Source organism: Lagopus muta, chromosome 14 (assembly GCF_023343835.1).
Source record: "Lagopus muta isolate bLagMut1 chromosome 14, bLagMut1 primary, whole genome shotgun sequence".
In the NCBI taxonomy this organism is placed as follows: Eukaryota; Metazoa; Chordata; class Aves; order Galliformes; family Phasianidae; genus Lagopus; species Lagopus muta.
In genome coordinates this window covers 2,976,253-2,998,536 of record NC_064446.1, presented here as the reverse complement: position 1 = coordinate 2,998,536, position 22,284 = coordinate 2,976,253, and the positions used below count along the sequence as shown (strand labels likewise).

The following is a 22,284-nucleotide window of genomic DNA, read 5'->3' as shown; positions in this document are numbered from 1 at the left end:
GGGGCTGGGTGGGAGGTGTGGGCTGTGTCCCTGGGACGTGCAGGGGAAGCAATAGATGGAAATGGTTTGCTAGGGAGGCTGGGAGTTTTTCCTGTGCTGTTTGTATAGAAATAGTAGATAATGGGAGTTGAATTGCTGTTTGAATATTTAGCAAACAAGAACGCAGAGTTTACTTCTGCACTTCTCATTTCTTTCTGGGCATTTCTTCACACCATGATGGTGTGTACAAAGCAGTACAGTAAGCCCAAGTCCAGAAGCAGGTCCTTCCTCTGATAAGCAAATCCAGTCTGGCTGTGGCATTGGCTGGGGACATCCCCAGCACCATGGCAGCAGCTGGCATCTCTGCATTGCCTGTGTGCCAGTCCCCGTGGGGCTCTGCCCCATCCCACAGCTCCCTTGCAGGGGGATGCCCACACTTCGGGAGATGCCTAATGATTGTAATGCCTCTTTGATTTTTTTTTTTTCCCCCTGTTTAAGAAGTTTCAGAATGAATTTATTTTCAGAAACTGTTGAGAATTGTTCCCTGCAAACAGGAAACCTGCAATGAAAGATTAATTAGAAACAAACAAAACTTTTCCCCAGCTCAACAAAGCAGAAAGATAAGAAATCCTATTTGCCTGGCATTTGCAGTGTCAAGATTTCCTTGCAGGAGTGTGGCTAATACAGATCAGTACAAATCTTGTATTAGAAAACAAACTGTGCTTTCATTTCTGGCCCTAGGCTCACATGTTTGTTATATCTGATCCCAAAGGCAGATTGACAGTTTGGTTTGGATTAAATTCAACACATGGTTTATGCCGTGCTTTTGATAAGGCTCAATAATAATCTGATATATATTTTTTTCATGTGGGCTTTAGTACATTAACAGCAGAACTGTCCATTCTGGGAATATTTTTGCAGTGTAACCATTGAGGAATTCATTTCTGGAGGGAAGATGAAATTACTGATTTTGAGAACTCTCAAGGTCTCAACTAAAATCGAAACCCATTAACTCCAGTAAGCCTGACATGACCTGGTCAGGTTTCCAGCTATTTTATTAAGTGATAGAGAGAGAATTTTCTTTAAATATCATTGCAAAGGAGGAGGCGGCTGGCTCACTGGGAGGTATCGGAGCAGGTTCCTGTACTTCTCCCCCCACACCAGCAATTGGCTCAGTTCTCTGGGTCTCTGGGAATGATGCTCTGTAGCATTTGCACCAGTGTTTGTTCCTGCAAGCTGGGATTACTCTGCAGGAGTTCTGGCATCACCAACATCCATGGGATCCCAGAGCATCTTGTTGTGCTGTGACCCTGAGGTGGCTCACAGGTACGCTGGGTACGAGTAGGTATTAATTGGTACATCATATATTTGTTACGTTGGTGAATGGGCTTCCTTCCCACTGCAAAGGCTCTTAATGCAAAGTCATTCATCATTGCTCAGTTCACTACAAAGAAAATTGGGGCGGGGGAGAGATCCAAGACTTGGGCAGAATGAGGAGAGGAAAAAGGCAAGATGGGAATAGCTGGTGGCCTTTGAAATCTCTGATTAGCAGCCGTGGGTCTGGGAACATGGCTGTAAAGCACTGTGTTTGCCCTTGCTGAGGTAAGCAGGACTCCTGGGGCCACCTCCGCCATCATGGGGCTGCCCCCACTTCTGATGCAACTGGTCAGCTCTGAAGCTTTGCAAATGGGGATGGAGATTGGCATTGCCCACGTCTGCTCATTAGAGTAAGTCGCACCCAGAGCAGCGTGAGCCTGCCCGAGGGACATCGCACTTGGCTGCGCGTTGAGCACAGCCCTTCCTTCCAGGCAGTGCAATGGCTTATTGATTTCTTTGGCCCACTTACCCCCACCTCTTCAGCAATAATGACCCTTCCACCCCAACTCTAAATCATCCCAGCCTGGCTCGCCCCTAAGCCCTCTAATCTTTTTGGGTTGTTGTTGGTATTTATGCTTGTGGAGGTTTATGATCTGTCGGCGCTGGCTGCTGAAATGCTTTATTTATCCATAGGCTGGGCCACACAGGGAGCGTCCTTATTCTGGTATCATGTTCAGGATGCTGTAGTTAAGGTTTGTGTCAGCACTTCCATGCACAAACCTTGTTATTCAGGGGTTTTGCAACTCTGTGGAAAAGAAAACCAGCAACCTGGCAGAGGGAATGAGGCTCAGAGGCGTGGATGAAAACTCAACAACCCACTGCCCATTTAGGGATTATTAGATGGGCAACCTCTTTCCTTGAGGAAAATAGCCAAAAACATCCTCCTCCTTTGGTTGAGCTTTTTAAAAAGAAAACCCTCTTTTGTGTGCTCGTATTTTGAGTCGGATGGGGAAAACACAGCGAGGTGAGAACGCAGACTGGAATCCTCCCAGTACCCTTACAAAACACATGCCTAGCTCGTTCAGAACAGCACTGCCCCGCTCTGAATGAGACATCCCAGTACGCCTCGGGAAGAGCAGGACTCAGAGGAGCACATGCCTGCTGTGAGTGCCTCATCCCATCCAAGGACCAGGCTGCTCTAACTAGCTCTGAACTACGAAAATGAAAAATAGGAAGAAAAAACCTTTTCTTTTTCTCTGTGGAGTTTCTCTTTGCAGCCTCTCAGATTCCTAAAACGTGGTTTATGGCCCTTCTGGACATGAGATTTAGGGTTTTAGCAATGTTCCCGCGCCATGCTGCCCGCTGCTCCCACGCCGCTGCCCTCCAACAGTAGGCGATGCGGTGCGTGAATGTGATTTATTGCCCCGTTAGTGTGGGAGCTTGTGGGCTTATAAATTACTTGGAGATCTCTCGATAATAGAGGGAGTGTGGTATAAGCAGGACAGATAATAGGGCTTGGAAATAACTTTTGGGGAAAGCAAACTTTGGGCTGTTAGCGGGCGCACGGTGCCGGCTGTGCTGGAGGAGCGCTGAGCAGCCCAGGCTGGGTGATTTTTATGGCTCTCTTTATGGCTGATGGGTTTTGCAGGCAGAGCAGGGTTGATAACTCAGCAGAAACGCGTGCATAGCCTGTTGTCCTGAGATAGCAGGCTTGGGTCTGCAGTGGGGTCGATTTGTTGAAGCCAACCTGCCAGCCCTGCTGCTTGCAGGAGGGAGCAGGCAGCGATGACATCCCTCCAGGCTCCAGCAGAAGGGAGGTGTGGTGGCAGCAGGGTGTTATAGGGGATCTGGGAGCACCAAGTATGTGCTCAGCGCTTCTGTTAGTAGGCGCTGAGCTGGTGTGGCAGGCAGTGCTAAGCTGGAGCCCTAAAGCCATTTCTTTCACCTCTGGGACAGTGCTGGCAGGTTGTACTGTGTGCTTCCAGGTGGGGTGACTCTGGAGAAATGATCTTAAATGGAGAAGGAAGGCGGTTGTTAGCAAAAATCAATTAAACTCATTAAGTAAAACCAGGTCTTCCCAAGTTAAGTGGATTTGAGGAGATTTCTTTAAGAGAAGTAGCACATTTCCAAATGGACACTGCTTCTGTCCGTCTCCAGCATCAGCAGGGCTCCCACTGAGACGTTTCTGGGGCTCAGAGGGCGCAGTTCATGAAATTGCTTTGCTTGCCTTGCAAAGTCTGAAAGAAAGATCAAAGGAAAATATCTCTCATGCAAAGATGATGGAAATTTTGCATCTTATGTTTCAAATAAGTGAATTACTGATCAAAATCATCTCTGGAAAGGCTCTGTTCCAGAAATAACTTGCAAGATTTTTGTAGATAAAGAAGTTCCTCATGTACCCAATCAGAGGACTATGCAGGACAGACCTTAGCACTGCAGGTGGCTGGTCACTGTAACATGGGGAAAGAAAAAGGAAACTTGTTGGCAAAGTGTATGAGTTGAACTGGATGCTCATCTCCATGGCTGTGACTTCATAAATCAGGGTTTGTTTTCAGGTAAATTGCAGGCCTGCCCTGCTTTTCACTCTCACTTCTCTTCCTTCAATGCAGTCCGCACAGAACTTTGCCCTCTCCAGGCGCTGGGGCCCTCAGGATTGGGCTGTGCTGCTTGGGATGAGGAGATGGGGGCCTGCCCTGGGCTGAGCACTGGGTGCTGTCAGAGGGGCAGAACTTCTCCCCCTCAGTAACTAACGACGACAAACTGGTATTCAGAAAACATCGAGGCTACTGCATATTTACCAGTCTTCAGCATTTTGTGGGTAGTTTCCATAAAACAGATTTGATCCTTGCCCTGAATTTGCAAACATCTCCATTCAGGGTGGTGCTGGAGACAGCAGCAGTGAAGAGGATGCTCAGTTGGATGCATCTGTGGGTCCCAAATAACAGGAGAATGAAACTTCACACGTAGGGAGGAAAGGGTGCAAATTATGGGAAGGATTTGGCATCTCTGACAGCCAGTCCTTAAAGCAGGCATGAAGAAATCAAAGCTGGGGGCACAAGGCAGAAGCGAGCTATCAGCAGCACATACACTAATTAGCTTCCTAGTGAGATGACTGCTGCAATTCCAGAAAATCCCGATTGGCCTCCAGGTATTGTTATACAACTTAAACCTCCTGTTCCTGGTCACAGCCCTCTCCTGACATCTCGGTGCCATGTGGGTGCTGCCTAATCAGGGAGTGATGGAGCAGGGACACCTGAGCATGCCAACCTTTCCAGTTGGCATCCTTCCCATATAGGATCACTGTGTTATCTTGCCAGAATAAGCAAGAGTGGGACTGGCTGGAGCTTAGTAAACGGTTTCCAGAGGAAACTCAATAGAAGAAAAGTGGCGCAGGATAATTTGATAGGGTTTCCAGGTATCACTGCTGAATCAGCAGAGAAATGGGAGCTGTGTGCATTTGGAGAAGCCATGTTTCATATGAGACCGTGGCTAACAACCGTCTCCTTGGACAGCAGCTCCCACCTCTATATTGCCTTTGTAAACTTGGTGGAAAAAGGCATTCTGGAAATGCTGTCCTAAATTTGTGTGCGCTGCTCGGCAGTTGCCACGCTTTACCCTAGAGGGAGTTGCTTTTCTGCAGTGGGAGCAGGGACCTGTGTGTTCCTTGGACGATGTCAAGGGACTGAGATGAAAGGAGCTACCTGGGTAAACATCAGGTCACTGCTGCGGTGCTGCCACTGCAAATGTTTATTTCTTTTATGGGAAGATTGGTCTCCAGTGATCGTCTGTTTCTTTCTGACAGCAGTGTTTCACTGAGCATCTCTTGGATTTTCCATGTCTTTGTGCTTTCGCTCCTGTTTTTGTGGAGGTCCCAGCTGGGCTGGCATTGAGCAGAAGGGACACAGACATCACTTTGGACCCCGTGGGCTTGTGCTTTATGTAACTCCTGGGGGTGACCGACTGCCTCGTTCCAGGTTGATCTGACCCATTTCAGGGTGGTGGGCTTGAGGCTTCTTCTCTTCCCTGTTCCTGTGGCCAAACAGGTTCATGGCTGGAGCATCACCCCAGGAGGGAAGTCCCTGCTGATGGAGGGAGGAAGGGAGAGAAAAGCTCCTGAGTGTTTCAAATTTGGAAGGTTTTTTTTTTTTTTTTTTTTTTTTTTCCTTTTAGTAACTGGGCTACATTTAAAGAGACAAACAGACCAGTTGTAAGTATCTTTAGCGGTGTGTGTGTGTAGCTTTTGTCCTTGAGCACCCTGCAGGGAGGACTGCCCTGGTTGCATTGCAGCCTCCAGCCAGACTGGGCTCCCCACAGTGCCTGCAAATAGGGTGCAGCAGCCCCTCTGGCTGGGCACGAGGCTGGCAGCACCCTGGTGTGGAACAGCCCTGTGCTCGTCGTCTCTCTGCTTTACAGAGCTCCCTCTGCTTTGTGCAAAGGCACTTCCAGTAGTTTGGAAGCAGTTGTTTGCTGCTTCTGAGTCTGCTTCAAAACTTTGTTTCCTCCATGGTTCACTGTGATTTTGTTTTGGACTGCAGGGACGTTGCGTGTTCTTCTCCAGGTTTTATTTTTTGAATGCACATTTCAGCTGCTCAGAAATGCTAATAGAACGCTACGTGCAGCAGTTCGGATTGCTGAATAGTTTTAATTCCTGCATATCGGGGCAGTTTGTTTCAGCAGGAGAGTTTTCTCCATAATGAAAAGAAACGCTTTTTGGTTAACAAAGGCAGCTGTAGCATGGCAAGCTCCCCAAATCTAACTGCTGGCTGTGTGGATCCGTGATGTCAGAGGTAGACTGGGGCTGTTTGGCAAAGCCTTGTTACCATTTTCTTCTCAAGGCAATACCTATGCCATGAGGAGGGCTGCTCTGTTTGTGGCAGAAGGGACACAGGCATGAAGCTACATCTGAAAAATGTGGCCTGATGCTAGCAGCAAGGGATGATGGTGGTAGCACAGACTCGTGGCTCGTGCATGGCCCCTGCTACACCCGAAGCACATTGCCACCCATCACCTGGCAGCTTCCACTTGCTGAAGTGATGGTGTTTCCATGCTGTGTCTTGCCCACAGGACCCACTTGCAGGGATGTCCGTGGTCCTCTGAAAGCTGATGTGGGTGATCTGAACTGGGAGTGCAGTGTGTATGATGTATTAACAAATACCAAAACTTTCTCCCACGCAGAGATTGCACCCTGTGGAAGGAATGGTAGGAAGGTGGGGTAGTGCTTTGGGTTTTCTTTTGCCCTCGTTGAACTTGCACGTGTCAGAGATAATTGTGGTAAAGACCTTAACAGTTCCCCAGCAAAACCATCCAGGGAGGAGCTAATGGTGATTTTTCCAGATCAGGATTGTTGTGGAGCCTTGTTGTACTGTAGAACATCCTCCAGATCCCACCTGCTCTCTGTGGGTTACGTGGCACAGGCTGGGTTTAATCAGCACCATAGGAAGCATCCTGGGCATGCAGTGAAGGCATGATGCTGGGGAAGGCTTTGGCTGGCACCTTGGTTTGGGTTGCAGTGATAATCTCCAGAATGGAGCTGCCTGACAGATGTGTATTTCAGCATCTAAACTTTTGAGACCAACCCTCTGAGCTGCAGAAGCGAGCCCCTGCAGATCCAGGTGGGTGCAGAGGGACCTGCAGTTTCTCTTTGAAACCAGTCCTTCCCCATTCCGCCTTGGGGAGGTGAGATGCCAAGAGGAGGGTGGTGCAGGAAGATCTGCTGCTGATGTCCTTTGCTGAGATCTTCTCGTGCCCATCTTCCATAAAGCAGCCTGGCTGCTGTGAGCCTGTGAGGTGTTGGGTGGCTTCAGGCCAGACCTGAGCTGCTGACCCTTGGCTCCCTTGCACACGCTGGGCAGTGGCTGCTGGCAGGCAACCTTCTGCCAGTAACAGTGGAAGTCAGAAGGACCACCCAGTTCTGATAAGGACAATTTAGAAAGGAAGGAGATGGTTGTGAAAAGAGGGGCAAAGGGGCACAAAGGAAAGGGGGGTGGGGGGGGGAAGGAGGAACAAAATGAAGATCAAGACCGCTGTTAAGCACACTGCCTGCGAGGGAGGTCTCCATCATGCCTTTTCTAATCTAGAGCCAGCAAGGATTGTATTAACAGCTTCAACGCCATGGAACAAATTAATCCCTGATGTAATTGAAATCGGTGAGGTCTCACAATAGGTGAGTTTGACCCAGTGGGATAGAAATAGAACAAGTATTGGAATGAAGTAGTGAAATGAAGTCACACTGTTAAGACACTGGTATTTCATTCCTAGAAACAAAGGCCAAACAAATGCAGAGAATACATGGCTCTGCTGGGCATGGTTGAAAGCTGCTCAATAATATCAAGCTTTGAAGGGATATTTCTGTGCAGGGAGGAAGTATGTAGGAGAGATATAACAAGCATTAGAAAGAAAGACAAAGAAAGAAAGGAAGAAAGAAAAGCCCTGCTTGCTTGTTGCCTGATTGATGGCTGTGGTAAAATAACACCAGCTCTGAATTTGAAGGAGAAGAAAAAAAATCACAACTGGGGAAAAAATCAGCAAAAAAAGTTAAGGTCTGAATTGTATTTCCAGAGAAGGAAATACAATTGCTGTGGCAAGAGGCATCAGCACCCTGCAGATACCTGTGTGGCTGAGGTGCACGAGGACGGTTTGCTTTGGCTAATGGAGGCAGCAGGACCTGGTGCTACAGAAAGGAGGCTGCTGTGGTCCTGGTGGTGCAGCAAGAAGGGCTCGGGCTCAGTCCCCTTGGCACTGCCACGTGGGCACGCTGTTGGAAAAGGGGGAATTTCAGAGGGGTGGGCTCCCTCTTGCAGACTGTGATAATAAGCTGCAGCCAGCAACCTGGTTTTGGATTGGTGAAAATGGGCAGGGGTGCAGAGGATGGTGCTGTTGGTGCTGGTTTAGGTGCTGCTGGCAGCTCTGCCAGCAAGGACCAGGTGCAGAGCTGCGTCCAGATCAGGCTGGTTCTGCAAGCCTTCCAGCTTCTTCTCTTCCCTTGGTTTCATGCAGTGTGCCTGTGTTTCTTTACGTCGTTAATCAAGGCTGAAACCTTGCTCTTCCCCAGGCTGAACCGTTTCCCTGGGTGGAACGAGTTTAAAATGTCACCATCTAATAAATGGCGTGCTTTCACAGTGCTGGCTGAGGTTCAGTCCATCATCAAAAGGAGAAACTCGGTTTTCTCGAAGGCGTCATCATCTTTCTCTAGAGAACAGCCAAGCACTCAGCGATAGGCCATAAAACATGTGTTTCCTCAAGGCTCTCTCAGGTTCCTGGTTCTTGGCACTCCCTCGTGCCTTCCTCCTGCATCGAGCCGTGCTGGGCTGCGCTGCTGTCTGCCATCCGACGGCGCTTTGCAGTGGGAGGGCAGCGTGGTCATCGCAGGAGCTGTGCACGAGCGCTTCGGGGACACGAAGGACAGCTGCACGCAGGGTCTGTCCCCACGCGGCTCTGGGCTGAGCAGGGCTCAGCTCGCGGCGCAGCTTTAAATCCGATGTGGACCACAGCACCGCGCCGCGCTCTTCCGGCACCGCTGAAATGGAGCGGGAAGGGCCGCCTCGGCCTCCCTCCTCCTCCTCGGCTCCATCCCGGAGGGCCGTGCCCGCGCTGCCCTACTCGGCACGTTCGCTCTCCGGACCCCGATGCCCGGGCCGGGCCGGGCGGCCACCAGGGGGCGCGGCGGCTGCGGGAGCGGCGCGGCGCTGCGGGCCCGGCGGGGCGAGAGGGCGCGGCGGGCGGGGCCGGGCCGGGGCGGTGGGTGAGGAACATGGGCGTACTTGGCTTTCTTCCTTCCCCAGCATGGCGAGATGAAGGCTGGGAGGAGAGCGGAGAGAGGGAGCAGCCTGAATGCATCCCAAGGAGAAGCGCGAGGGGGAAAGGTGTTGTTGAAGCTGAAGGACGCTGTTGGTACAAGGATAAATAGACGTAAGCTGGACGTAAGTACACAAGACGCTGGAGAATGAAGTCGTAGAGTGCTAGGAAAGTGTCTTTCTCAAACAGCTTTCTAAAGAAACAGAGGCAAAAAGTGCTTTCTGATTTGATTTGCAAATGGGTGATGGAGCGATGGGGCTCTTGTGGAGTGTGGGCTTCTGGGTTTTAAATGGGACATTCATGCTTTCACCCGAAAGAGAAACAAACCCAACCCCAAGCCACCCAATCGAAAAAAGACCCCAAAAAACAAAAAGTCAAAGGATTTCAAGGGAATACTTTGTAACTACCATCGGTGGAGTCTTTTGTGGCGTTTGTGCATCTCATGTCTGCGGTTGGAAGAAGCAGTTCCATGGTGCAGCACGTAGCCTTTCGTGCTGCCTGTCCTGCATGGTGCAGAGCTGTCATCCAAAGGGGCATCTGCTGAGACAGACAGTGACAGAACTCTTTGGGGAGATTTATTTCTAAAGGAGAAAACCCTTTTCAGTGAATAGCAGTAAGAAGTCACCTTGCAAACCAGCAAAGCAGCACAGCTCTGAAGTGGTGCTATTATGAAAGGTTTACGTAACGTTTGTGCAATTCTAGCAGTGTTGTGCCATGGCCTCTCCATGGATGTGCAGGGATTCACTCTGAAGTGCCCTCTCCCTTTGCTGGGGGTTCCTGCTGTGCATCTGAACACGGAGTGCTTTGTGTTAGGTTAATTTCCAAATGTGCATCTGGGCACAAAGAGGCAAGTACGTCAGAGCAGTGCGCAGCCAATTGTGCCTTGCTTCAAACTGCGCTGTGTAACGTGACTGTAACACTATCCTGGCTGTGGGTTGACTTTGCAGTTAAGAAGAAGAAAAAGCAGCAAATAAGGAGCGCATTATGTTTCTCTGTATGTCGAAGAATGACTGTCATGGTGAGCTAGCAAATCTTGCTGTAATTGGCACAGAGGAATGTTGCCAAAGTCATGGAAGTGAAGCGGTTTGTTACTTGCCTTTGCAGACTTGAGAGAGATCTGTCTTGGATATCCCCTTGTTGACCTTATTAAGTTAACTTTCAAGTCTTTAGAAGGTCACGGAGACAATCATTAATATTAGGTTGATTTGATGGCTGAAAGGTAATAAGTGTTTCCTGCTTATCAGATTGGGTTTTGAAAGGACTTTGAGTCGCTTGATTTGTTTATCTTTTGAAATCAGTAAGGCCCTTGGTGAGAGGGATTTTGTATTTCTCGTTCCGTGACATATGGTTTGCTCTCTGATGAGGCTTGGAGGCTGAGTTCTACAGAAAGCAACAAATCAGGAAATTCTCAAGTCCAGCTCCCAGCTAGTTTGGCCATGCTGTGGGCCTTGGACATCTGACGCTGTAACGCTTTATGACATGGACAATAACATATTAACGTTCCCTTTTACCAGAAAGCTAAAAATAGAAAGTGAGGCATGTGCAGAGCTTGGTTGGATGGCAAGCCAAATGCTGTAAACATGGCTTGGCACAGTAAGGATTGCATTGACCTCGGCGGGGCTTTGATTGCTTGCAGTTCAAAACAAGCGGCGGTGTTTGCAGGGTCGTGGCATGAGCTTGTAGTAGCACTAACATCACGGTGCTGCTGTCAGGGGCTTTTCTGATTCTTGACCGTTTCTTGGATTACTTCATGCTGAAACCTTAAGCAGTGTCAGCAAAATCATCTTTTTGCTGGCCTTCCATCTGGGATTTAACACTATTGCTATTCTCAGAGCTGGTGGGTCATTGTGAAGTCATTTAAAATGAAATCCACTCATTATTTGATATATCCATTGTGTGTCATTGCACAAAAAAAAATACCCTACAGAACTTCCTATTCCAGACTGTCTGAAGACAGATTAGATGTCACCCCTTTCTGTCGCTGAGCAGGAATTAGGACTAAATGGACCTACCTTGGATGTTTGAGCAAGTAAAACGGGAAGCAGAGAGAAGAGACAGCTTCTTGTGTCCAGCCAGCTCGGTTGCTCGAGATGATGGCTGTTTTCAAAAGAACTGCTATTTATTCCCTTGCCTGAACTTCTGTATTGCCAGCTGTATTTCAGCTATACTGCTGTAGCTGTATATATTGCTGAGAGATACAGTGATAAATAATGCATGTATAAGGAACTGCTCGAAAAGGAAAATAAAGGAAGAATGAAAATGAAGCCGGATGTGATACCCTCTGTTAGGTTTTGCAGACTATAAGCAATTGGCAAAGAATTAGATCAATGGATCTGCTGTTCTGAGATGCTGAAGTTGTCCTTCATAGACAGTGGTCCATACCAGTTGAACAGGCTTGCAGAATAGACCAGCACCAAACAGCAACAAAATATTGGAGGAGATAAAGTAATGCAGGAAATCCTTTTTCTGTCCCAGGAGTGTTCTGTAAGGCACTTTTCTGGTTTGGAGCTAGAAGATGCAATTGGCCATTGACTTCAGGGACCGTTTGTGCTGAGCTTTGGTTCTGTAGGTGTTGTTGCTGCTGGCAGGAAAGGTATTGCAGCTGTTTCGGTCTGGTATTGCAAGCTGGCTTTTCCGTCAGGCTGCTGAGTGCCCCCTGCACGTGCAGGTGCCTTGGACCAGGGCCTCTTCTGTGCTTGGTTGAAACAAGCAGAAAGGCAACAGCAGTTTCCAGAGAGCCTGCTCATGTGCTCCTTGCAGGATCTGTGGTTACAAGGCAGATTGTGTGGACGATCAGATTGAAAGGCAAAAGAAAAGGTGGTGGTTTTGTGAATAGCTTATGTGCAGTAATAACAAGTAAACGGTTTTAAAAAAGAGAAAGATTTAATTTTGCTTTGGTGAATGGAACCTGAAGCCCTTAAGTTTTACAGCACAGCTCGGACCTGAAGACATTTCTGTATTTGTTTTGGTGTGGTTGTGATTGTTACGCAAATATATTTTGGGGTGAATGGACTTGGTTTTAGGTGACCTCGAGTGAGTGTTGGCGATCAGTTACTGAAGGAGGCATATGTTACTAATTTTTTTGAGCTTTATGAAAGAGAGCCCCACTTATGGTATATATAAATGGGCTTTCTTATCTCAGTAAAGTTAGCTGCTTGAGGGAGTATGCTCTGTAGGGCAGGGATACTGTGAGAATGGATTTCAGCGGTGATCAAATAGGTTTTATCTCATGAAATCAACACTGCATGAAATTTTATTTTAGAATATTGATACTCTTTGCTGTGGGCCAGATGCAGCCCAGGCTGGCACAGCTAATTCACTTTGGCTATGCGCCAGCAGAGCATCCTGTTTCAGCAAAGTGATTAAGCATGTGCTTATCTTTAAGCATACAGCTAAATCCTGGTGATTTCACTGCTTCTCTGTGTTGGGGCATCTCAACCAGGGGACAGGACAGCCACAAGGAGAGAGCTTGCAGTTCCACCTTCCTTTTTCAGGACTTCTCCTGTTTTGAAGCTAGGTCTGTTATTAGAGAGGCGATGGGGTGACATAGGCTTTGGCTGACCCTGGAGGGGTTTGGTGTCTCCAAATGATCCTGGCTGGCCCTGGTTCAGGCCATGCTGTTCTTGGGCACATTGCTGGGGCTGTGGGTGAGAGTGGAGTTGAGCCACCCAGACAGCCCTCAGTCAGATGGTGCCCCCAAGTGCTGCACTTGGGAGACTTCATCTTGGTGTGGAGGTGCTTGCCCTTCTTGCTATGGGAGGAAAGGTGATATTGGCTGCTCTGCCTTGCAGGAAGGCTGGCAAATGCTTGCAGGTAGATGCACAGCCTGCTTGGAGCTGCGTGCAGTGTGAGATGGCTTTGCAGTTGGTGCAGAGTGCATGTGTGCACTTTGCTTGCAGGCTGGGGCCTCTGTGCTGCAAGTGTTTGAGCTCCAGGTGAGCACAGCTCATCTTGTCTAGTGAGGAACCCCTTAAGAAGTTTGCTTTAGCAAATTAAAACCTATCTGTCCCTAAAATTATTTGTTGTGTTAGATGCTGAGAGCCTTTGTGGTTGGTCTGAGCTTTGTGCATCTGAGCAGACAGCAGGGCTCCATCCTCCTGAATTTGTGGGAGAAGGCGTAGAGGTGAAGGCTGTGAGATGCAGGAGGGAAGATCAGACACAGGAAAGGAAAAATCTGGGGATGCTGGTTCACCTCAGGGGTGTTTCAGTGCAAAGAAACAATTGGAATGTTTTGGAAAATAAGTTGCTTTTTCTATTTCAAAGTTCCCAGAAAAGCAAAACAACCTTCCCTTCCCTTCACTTTAAATCCCACCTGTTTTGTTTTTTTCCTAGGAAAAAAAAAACAAACGTGAAATTCATTAGCATGTGGTGAAGGCAATGTAGCGACGTCATCGTGATTTAAAATCTGTTTTAAATCTTAACACGATGGAGCCAGAATCCTAACTGCAAATAACCTTGCTTTTGTGGGTATAAGGCTGGCTGTCGACGTTATTTGAACATCTCTATTTTTAGTTGGTCAACATCCTTTGTAACAATATTATTTGAAAAGAAAGGTGGAGGAAGAAGGAAAGAGTTGGATGTTATCCATGCTAGAAGCCAAATGCAGCTCGCTTTGCTCAGAGATAGCTCTGGAGAGGAAAGCTAGCAGAGCTTGGTGCCCAGGGGAGCTGAGAGCACTGTTAACCTCGTGCCATATCCTCAGCAGGTGCTTGTGGTGCTCTTGCTTCTTGCTGTGCTGTTTTCTGACAGTTGGAGATATTGCTAAATATTAATTGTCTGATTCTTGCCCATCGCTTGTGTCATCCTGCTGAATGTCTGTTTAGATACAGTATTTTCTGTAGTGCAGCCTGAGCGTTCAGCTCCTGCAGTCTCCTACTGACAGTCAAAGAAGAGAGTTAAACTGGTTTCTTTCCTAGGACTTGGGATCCAAATATTGTAATCCTAGCATTTAATAAGGGCAGTGAAGGCGATCCTGTAACATCCCCGTGAACCTCATTGCTGCTGCCACTGTGTTGAATATAATGTTTTTGTTTGGGTTGCTTAGTGAAGGTCTGGTGCTAAGCAGCACTGCCTGCCTGAAGTTTTCCTCCTGCTGCTGATCTGTGTGTCTACTTGATAATTGGAAAAGCTAAAAAGTTCTTTTGAGGTTTCGATGTTCAGGGAGTGTTTGACTACTTGGCTTCAAAGTATGCGCTGGTGTGAGACGACAGATGCAGGAGAATTAAGTGAAACTGTTCTGTCTGCCTTGGCCACTTGCTCCCCTCTCGCTCTTATGTGTTTGAGCCCAGAATGGACCTGTACAAGGATTTATTGACCCCTTTTCATTTGCGCTGCCAGCTTCATCCACACCCTAATATATCAGAACATCGTTGCTTTCAGGCAGGAAGGGCAAGCATGCTGTAGCTGGAATGTGTTAGGAGCCGAAGCTGTAACTCTGCTGGGAGTAAGTGCCATTCCTTTGCCAGTTCCAAACTAGGCTTCATGAAATTCCCATGTGATTCTTATTTTGTGCTGGAGTTCGTTTCTTACATGCAAATGGTGCACAGCATTAGAGCTTGTCAGCAGGTTCGCTTTGACCATTATTTGTTGTGGTCAAATTAAAAATCACCTGCTGTGCAGCAGTGCCTTTTGGGTGCTGCTCAATCATCTTCTGCTGCTTTTGGTGTCTGAGTGATTTACTGTACTGTGATGGGAGTCTGCCACCAAAATATAATCCATTGGTTAGATGTGTATGGGCAGCATGGACACAGTGCAGAAGCTCTGAGGGGCAGATTGTGGAGCGTTCTCTGGTCTTTTGTGCTGTTTGAGCGTGAATTGCTTTTGGCTGTGTGCTGTTGGGCCTCCCAGCTGGGAGGGCCTTCTTAAGAGCATCTTGGTTGCCTCCTCCTCTGACCTTGGGCAAGCCAGGATGGGTCTGGAAGCAAAAGCAGGAATCCTGTTTCAGTGTTTCTTGGGAACCGTAAGTTAAGATTGGAAACAATATACCAGAGAAAGGCAGATGTGACTGAGAAAGTTTCTGGTAATGTTTTGAGGCTGTAGTTAACTAAGGTTAATTTAATCCATTGGCCAGAAAAAACAGAGGCAGAGGCTGAAGCGCCCGGAACCCTGCTGGTAATGGCCTGTCAGCTGGACACATCAGTTGTGCTCTTAGTGCTTGCTCCAAGTGATCCCTCCCCAGGTTGGGCTGGACAAAGATGCAGCAATAGACAGTCAGCAATGATCAGGCTTCACTTAAAGCCAAGCAGGCAACAAATTTGTGCTGAAGAGAGCCCACAAATACATGACACATTTATCTTTCTAGATTTTATGCCTGTCTGTAGCTAGAATCCAGTTTGCTAACGTCAGCATAAATAGGTTTTTCCCTTGACTTCTTCCCTGCCATTAATCCACGCAGTTGCTGAAGGTGAAGCACAAATTCTCTGAAATTGAAGTGCCAGTCCCCTTTCTCCTATACATGTCCACGTAGCTTGGTAGAGGCTATGAATATGCAAAAGCGAGCCTAATTTATGGCCAGCCTGGTTGACCAGGATTAAATCAAAGCAGGACCGAGCAGAAGTTTTTACTCAACCACCCCCTCACGCACAGTTTGATTGTAAAAACTCAGGTTTGGCTTACTCTCTAGAGCCAGCTCTGGGTAGAATTACATTTTGAGTGCCTGATACCACGGGCTCGGCTGTCAGATGAAGGCCAGCCAAATCCCAGTCATCTTGCGCCATGTGCCCTTTGGCAGGTTGATGTGTAATCTTTCTATCTGAGATGCTTATTTTGTTTCATAGTCTGTTCTCTTTTCTTTTTCCCTCCCCACCACTTTCAGATGTTTGTTGCCGAGGAGAATGTAGATTTTCGGATACACGTGGAGAACCAAACACGAGCAAGAGACGACGTGAGCAGGAAGCAGCTCCGGCTCTATCAGCTGTACAGCAGGACAAGCGGGAAGCACATCCAAGTGCTGGGCAGGAGGATCAGCGCCAAAGGAGAAGACGGAGATAAATATGGTAAGAATATTTACTGGGATCCCCCAGACTTCAGTTCAAAAGCTTTAATTCACTGTGTTGGCCTGAGAACCTCGTGGGAGAAAAATGAGAAGAGCAATAAAATGCAGAGGATCACAGGGAGAAAAAAGAAAAAACCTTTTCAGATTAAGAACGTGGAATTTGCTGTGTTAGAGTGGGCTGTCAGCCCAGCTCCCAGTTGCGGGCTGTTCCAACCCGTGGTACTGGAGTGCCCCTGTTTCTGAGTGCATGATGGTGCTTGAAGACAAAAATCTTTCTCTGCCTAGCAGGTGAGCGTACAGCTTTCCTCATGTTATTTATGTGATATCAAAGTTGGTCATTTAGGATGTTCTTTCCTTATGAACTGTGGCCTTTGGCTTAGTGACTTGGAAACTGTGGTTGTGAACTGAGCTTGAGGGGTGGAAGAATCCCAGTGCTTGAGTGAAGCATCCTTTCATCTTTCTAGAGGAGAGTGTTTGGTTTGAGCTGAAATTAAGCAGACTTCAGAGCTTTAAGAGTGCTTAAGTTGAATCCCGAGGCACGTAGATCCTACAGGGGCACAAATAACTTACACAGGCTGGCAGTGCATTCAGTAATTTCCATCTTGATCTGCATACAAGCATCATGATAGAAGTGCTGGTTGGAGACTGAACTATAAAAAAATTTCCTTGTCTTTGTACACTGGGAGATGGCTTTGGCAGAGGCACTTTTGCTTGACTTTTTTTAGGCCTGATTCACGGTTGCTGGAAGGGTTTTAGGGCTGTTTTGAGAAATGGCCCTTTTTCCCTTACGGACACACAGTCCACAGGTGTTGCTGTGTGTGTGTGCAGATGTGTCAGCCAGCATGCACGTTCACATGAGGTTCACCTCATGTGCAGCAGAGGTGGAGGTGGGGTACGATTCGTCTCAGATGGAGGGCGGGTCAAAATGTGAGAACTGTTATTCCATCAGCAGCCTTCGGACAAGTTGATGTACCGTCCATGGTCATCATTTTGCTTGCTTTGGCAGGGGGTTGGACTTGATGATCTCTGGGGGTCCCTTCCAACCCCTACAATTCTTGCTCCTTTCGTTACAGAATCAAAGAATTGCAGGGGTTGGAAGGGACCTCCGGAGATCATCTGCTGTGGCAGAAATGTGTAGTTGTGCCACTGGAGGTGTTAGCTCAAAGGTACCTGGCTGTTGTGAAATGAACCCCCAAGGCTGTCCGCCGACTCAACCGTCGCTCAGGAAAAGCCCTGCCCTGTGGGTTCATCAGCGTTTTCCTTTGTCACTCCAAAATGTCCAGATGAAACAGCAGTGCAAAGTGCCACGTGGCTGCTAATTATTGTGTCATTTTATTGCATTCATCCTCTTAAGGTTTGATATGTAAACTAATCACTGTGTTAGCTGCTGGTGTCCCAGGAAGCGGTCTTGCCTGCAGTGAATGTCAGGTAACATGATGCAGTTTTCTTCTCTGTGAAAGAAGGCAGCATTTACAGTGGGGTGCAGCAGGGAAGTGTGCCCGTGAGCAGCTGACAAGTGCTAATTTATGTGTCAAAGCCCATCTTGTCCCCTTCATACATATACAATAATGTCTGAACAACAAATCCTAGCGCAGGAGAGTGCTCGTGACCAGTGGAGAAGCTGCACAATCACAGAGCCTTACATTTCCAGTCTGAGGAGCTCTGTGGTGTGTGCATCGCTGCTTGCCACCAAATCCACTCTTCTGGTTGCTGGAATCCCTCTAAAAACCCGACGTGCTCTGACCATTGAGGCCATTTGCTAACACCCCTGCCTGCTCCCTCCCCCTCTCCTACTAATAAAACTCCTTGATGTGTCAAGCTGCAAAGCCTTCCCATTTCTAGCTATGCTGAAAGGTTATGGAAATCTGTTCATCATCTTGCCTGGCACAGGAACACTTAGAGCATGATAATCGGGTAGACAGTGAGGTGGGGCATGAAGGTCCAGGATGTGACCATGCAGAGCTCCTAGCTGTGATAATGAAGGGGGGAGAGATGTCAGAGTTACTGAAGTGAGAACCATCTGTGTTACAGCCAAAACTGGATACAAAGGCAATGACACAGGATTCATTATGTGCTGGGAACCCCTCCCCCAGAGGCATTATTATGGAGTAACCTTTGATCGAGACCAGAGAGAGGCTTAAACCAGGTCCGGAGATCTGAACAGTTGTGAACTTTTGATCCAAATCTCAGTGCTGCTGGTCAGATCTGCCTCTGAAGGAGGACACCTTACCCTCTTAGGCAGCAGATGGCTGTTTTTCCTACTGCCCTTTTTCTCTTCTTTCCTCTTTTTCCTGCCTTTAAGTTGGCACAGTGAGTCAGAGCTTAGCATTTGGGAGTGCCTGGTTCCCACTTCTTTTCTTGGCTGCAGACGATGCAGTCTCCCACAGCTTTTCCCCTGTCTTAACCCAGTCCCCACGGAAAGGCGAGATCATGGTGGAGGTGATGTGAATTGATGTTGGAAGGATTACAGAGGCTGAGTGTCAGCCCAGGGAAGGCTTTGAGAGGACGAGCAGAAGCCAATATCTGAGAAAAGGCAACAGATGTGGGAAAAGGTGCCTGTGGAGGTGGAACGTGAGCTGGCTCCAGCCCTGCGTTCTCCTGCCTACTCCTTCCTGAACAGCATTTCAAACACGGGCAGGGCTATCTCAGAACGCCTCTGCTGGGCTCCAGCTCTGCAGTCATTGGGGACAGTTGTATCCGCTCAGGCACAAGTACAGGCCATGCAAAGAGGTGCCAAATTGGAAAGCTGTGAGGTGCGAGTGTTACCGAGTGTGCTTCCAGCTCAAAGACTCACTGCTGCAGGGTGTCCGGGCTGGGAGCAGGAGGCTTATCAGAGGTTAGGAGGTGGAGTGCGCAGGGGGCAAGAAGCTGTTTCCTTGGCTTTTCAAAATGATGCTGTGTCCTTCCAAGAACTCGGTCCCATTAAAGGGTGGTAATATTAGGCAAGGGCAGGGCAGCTCAGACTTGGTGTGGGGAGCAGGGCTGACTTTGTTGAGAGAGAGACCATGGCTGTGGTCCGTAACGCGCATCGTGAACGATAAGCACTAGTCAATTTTAAGGTTGGGGAGGCAGTAACATTTTAGCACCTCTTTCCCCCCTCCTCCCTTACTTTTACAACTGGTTAAAGAACAGTGTGTCCAATTGAAGAGAGGCCTTTTATTTTTTTGCACATATACAGCTTCCAAATGGCTGGCATGTGAGGGTTATTCTGCCTTTGAAGGAATGGAGAGTTGGTTAGTTTTATTGCAAGGTTTTATTGACTTCTGTAAAACTTCTCACCTCTTGGTTGAAGAGAATGCCCAGAAAAGAGGGGAAGTGACAAATCTCAGGCAGTGAATTGCTCGTTTCCAGGCAGCCATCACAAGTACAGCTAAATGACAAGCAGCAAGAGAGCGATTTGCAGGGCCAGGAGAAATCCAGCGTGAGGAAGGGCCCTCAAATGTTTTATCTGGGCCTCCATGTCCCACAAATGAGGAAAAATGCAACTCTGTGATGCATAGTTTTATTGGCGTGATAATTTGGGTATGTGATGTTAGGTTTATGTGTTGTTCAGGGCCAAGATCTGGCCCCATATGTGGAATTATTAAATGGCAAATTAAGTCAGTTAATAGAATTAATTGAGTCGATGTAAACCTTTTAATCAGATAGATTTGGTCCTTTCTCAGATGAATTAGAATCCATTAACAGATAAGTCAATTATTGGACTAAATTAAATCTAATAATAATGCCTGCTGCTCACAGCTACTAATTAATCTAAATACACTTACCTATCTCCCAAGGTTGTGGGTTGTTTTTTTTTTTTTTTTAAAGGCTTAATTGATGTTCCTAAAGTGCTCTGAGATCTTTTAGATAAAAGAAGGATCTATGTGAGCAAAATATTATCTCTTCGCAGACTATAAACTAATTAAAAGACTGATCTATTTACAGATTGCAGGTTTACTTTAATCTCCTCGACCTATTCGGAAGAGTTTGCACTGGCTCAGAAAAACAATATTCCTGCTATAAGCTTATTATTACTTTACAGGTTCCTAAGTGGTCCTTTCATTCAGAAAATGAAAGGGGGAAGGAGAAAAAACAACCATTAAAGTGCTGACAAAAAAAGAAAAGGACCTGGAACCTTTATATTCTACCTCCGATAAATGGTACAGATAGGGAAGAGAGGGATCAGTGACCTGAAACCTTAGATCCTTTCATTTATTTTCATTTCACAAAAGGCAGAAGACATTCTATCCTGTTTGTTCGCTATCTTTGTATCCGGTGCAGTTGGTGAGAGAGCTCTCTTGGTTGGGTGAAGGCATTTTTTGCCTCATTTGTATTTCACAGCCATGTGATTTTTGTTTTAAAGTGTCAACCGTTGTCCTGAGGGGCAAAGCACAGTGATAGACATGCAGACAGATGTAACGGACATTTGTGGGGTGTTTGAGCTCACCCTCCACTAACTCCATGGGAGTTAGTTTTTATTTATGGCAAGTACTTGGCTGACCATGAGGCAAGGATGTGACATATGCAGGTGGGTTATTAGTTAGCCAACACTGGGTCTATCCCAGGTAAAGAAATCTCTTGTAGTTTGTAAGGTGGGAAGCTTTCTCCGAGGATGTTCCACACAGGGGGCACAGCACGTAGGTGTGCTTTCTCTCCTTCCTGGCATCCTGTTGGCTCCCAGTGTTCTTGGCTGCCCAGTTCCAGCAAGGTGCCCTCGAGAACTCCCTCTGATCTCGGTGGCGTTAAGCTCAGGACTCAACAAACGCTCCCAGAACAGGTTTTCGGAGATGTACAAAGCATGTGTTTGCTTACAGGGTCAGAAAATCTGGGATCAGGCAGCCCAAGAAGGAAAGCAAAGTCAAGTGGTGTCGTGCATGATGAAACTGGATGTATCACAGGTGTTGGTGCTAACACATGCTCCATGCACGTGTCCTTTTTTGGTCAGCTCTCAAGCTCTGAAAGTTGCAGTTGGCAGCTACAAGCGTACAGGGGAAGCCAAGTGCTGGTGGAGGTGGGTGCTTCCATCCCAGGGTCACCCTGCCTGGTGGTGTGCACACAGCCAGCTGTCCCACTGCTGCTCTAGCCGGAGCTTCCCAGAGATGCCAGTGGACAAGCCCATGGAGAGCACATTACAGCTGTCTAGACATAAGCCACGCTCCATCCCGCCAGAGATTTCATTTGTGGTAGAAATGGGCTCTGTTCCATGAGGAGGTGTAATATGTGCGGAAAATATTATTATAGCAAAATAGCCTCCTTTAATTGACTCGAAATTTTGCAGGATTCCTTCCTAGGTTTGGGTAATCCTGTGCTCTCCAGAATTAATGAGCTGACATAGCACTTCTTCGGGTTTGGCAGCTTGACAGCTAATTTAGAACTCCCTAAACTCATTTCACTAATGACTCCCATTTGTTCTATCTCAAAGCCTGGAAACAAATGCAAAATACCAGCGCCATTGTCCCATCCTTAGCAAGTCATTCTTTCCCCTCAGTGTTTCTGGCACCTTAACAGCAAGCTGCCTTGGGAAAACCGATTAACCCTTTCCCTTCCTGGAATAATTAAAATCAATTTTGATCCCCTCGGGAAGGTCAGGAGGGAAAACTGAACTCGTGCTGGCTGGAAGGCACGGAATTAACCTGCGAGAAAGATGGCAGGTGTAGCCCAAGTAGTGGCTGCAGCTTGTTAAATATAGCTGTATTTCCACAAGCTCTGCATTCAGAAACCTGCTTCTCATCCCAGGAACCAGGTATATGCACAAGGACCTGTCCAGCCCTGCACAGATCAGCCAGCGAGCCTGACTGCACCGCGCTTCGCCTTGTAATTTAGTCAGCCGAGCCATCAGCGTGGCTGTTTCCTATTTAAACTACATATTGCTGCCTCCCGTCTCTTCCCATTACAGTTTTGACATGACAACAAGACAAATAATTTTTTTAAAAGACCTTTTATCTTCTCAACCATTTATTTTCACTTACTTAGCCCGAGGGCAGAGCTGACCTCAGCGTAAGCGCTGATCATTCACCATGGCAGCTGTACAGTCGTAGGATCCTGGTGATTGGCCTCAGCCTGAGAAGCCTTCGCTGTCCAGCTGCTGCGTTGCGTCTCGCTTTTTTCCCCCCTCTTGCCCAACATCTTGCAGGCTTTATTATGGCTGTTTTTTCCCTCGGAACGCCTGCCCGTGCAGCCGGGCGGTGCGCTGGGCTGGATGCAGCCCTGCCCTGGCC

General features: G+C 47.7%; 1 protein-coding gene across 2 annotated transcripts in view; it reads left to right on the top strand.

Annotated features, from left to right (window-relative positions):
• The window catches only part of FGF18 (fibroblast growth factor 18), a 65,474-nt gene that overhangs the window by 6,926 nt on the left and 36,264 nt on the right, over positions 1 to 22,284 (top strand). The window contains exons 4-5 of one of the 2 annotated variants that reach the window (XM_048960432.1): positions 9,078 to 9,215; positions 15,905 to 16,085. In XM_048960432.1, coding sequence (XP_048816389.1) covers positions 9,078 to 9,215; positions 15,905 to 16,085 — 319 coding nt within the window. The remainder of the gene's footprint in view (positions 1 to 9,077; positions 9,216 to 15,904; positions 16,086 to 22,284) is intronic. The other variant, XM_048960433.1, reaches the window with a different exon arrangement.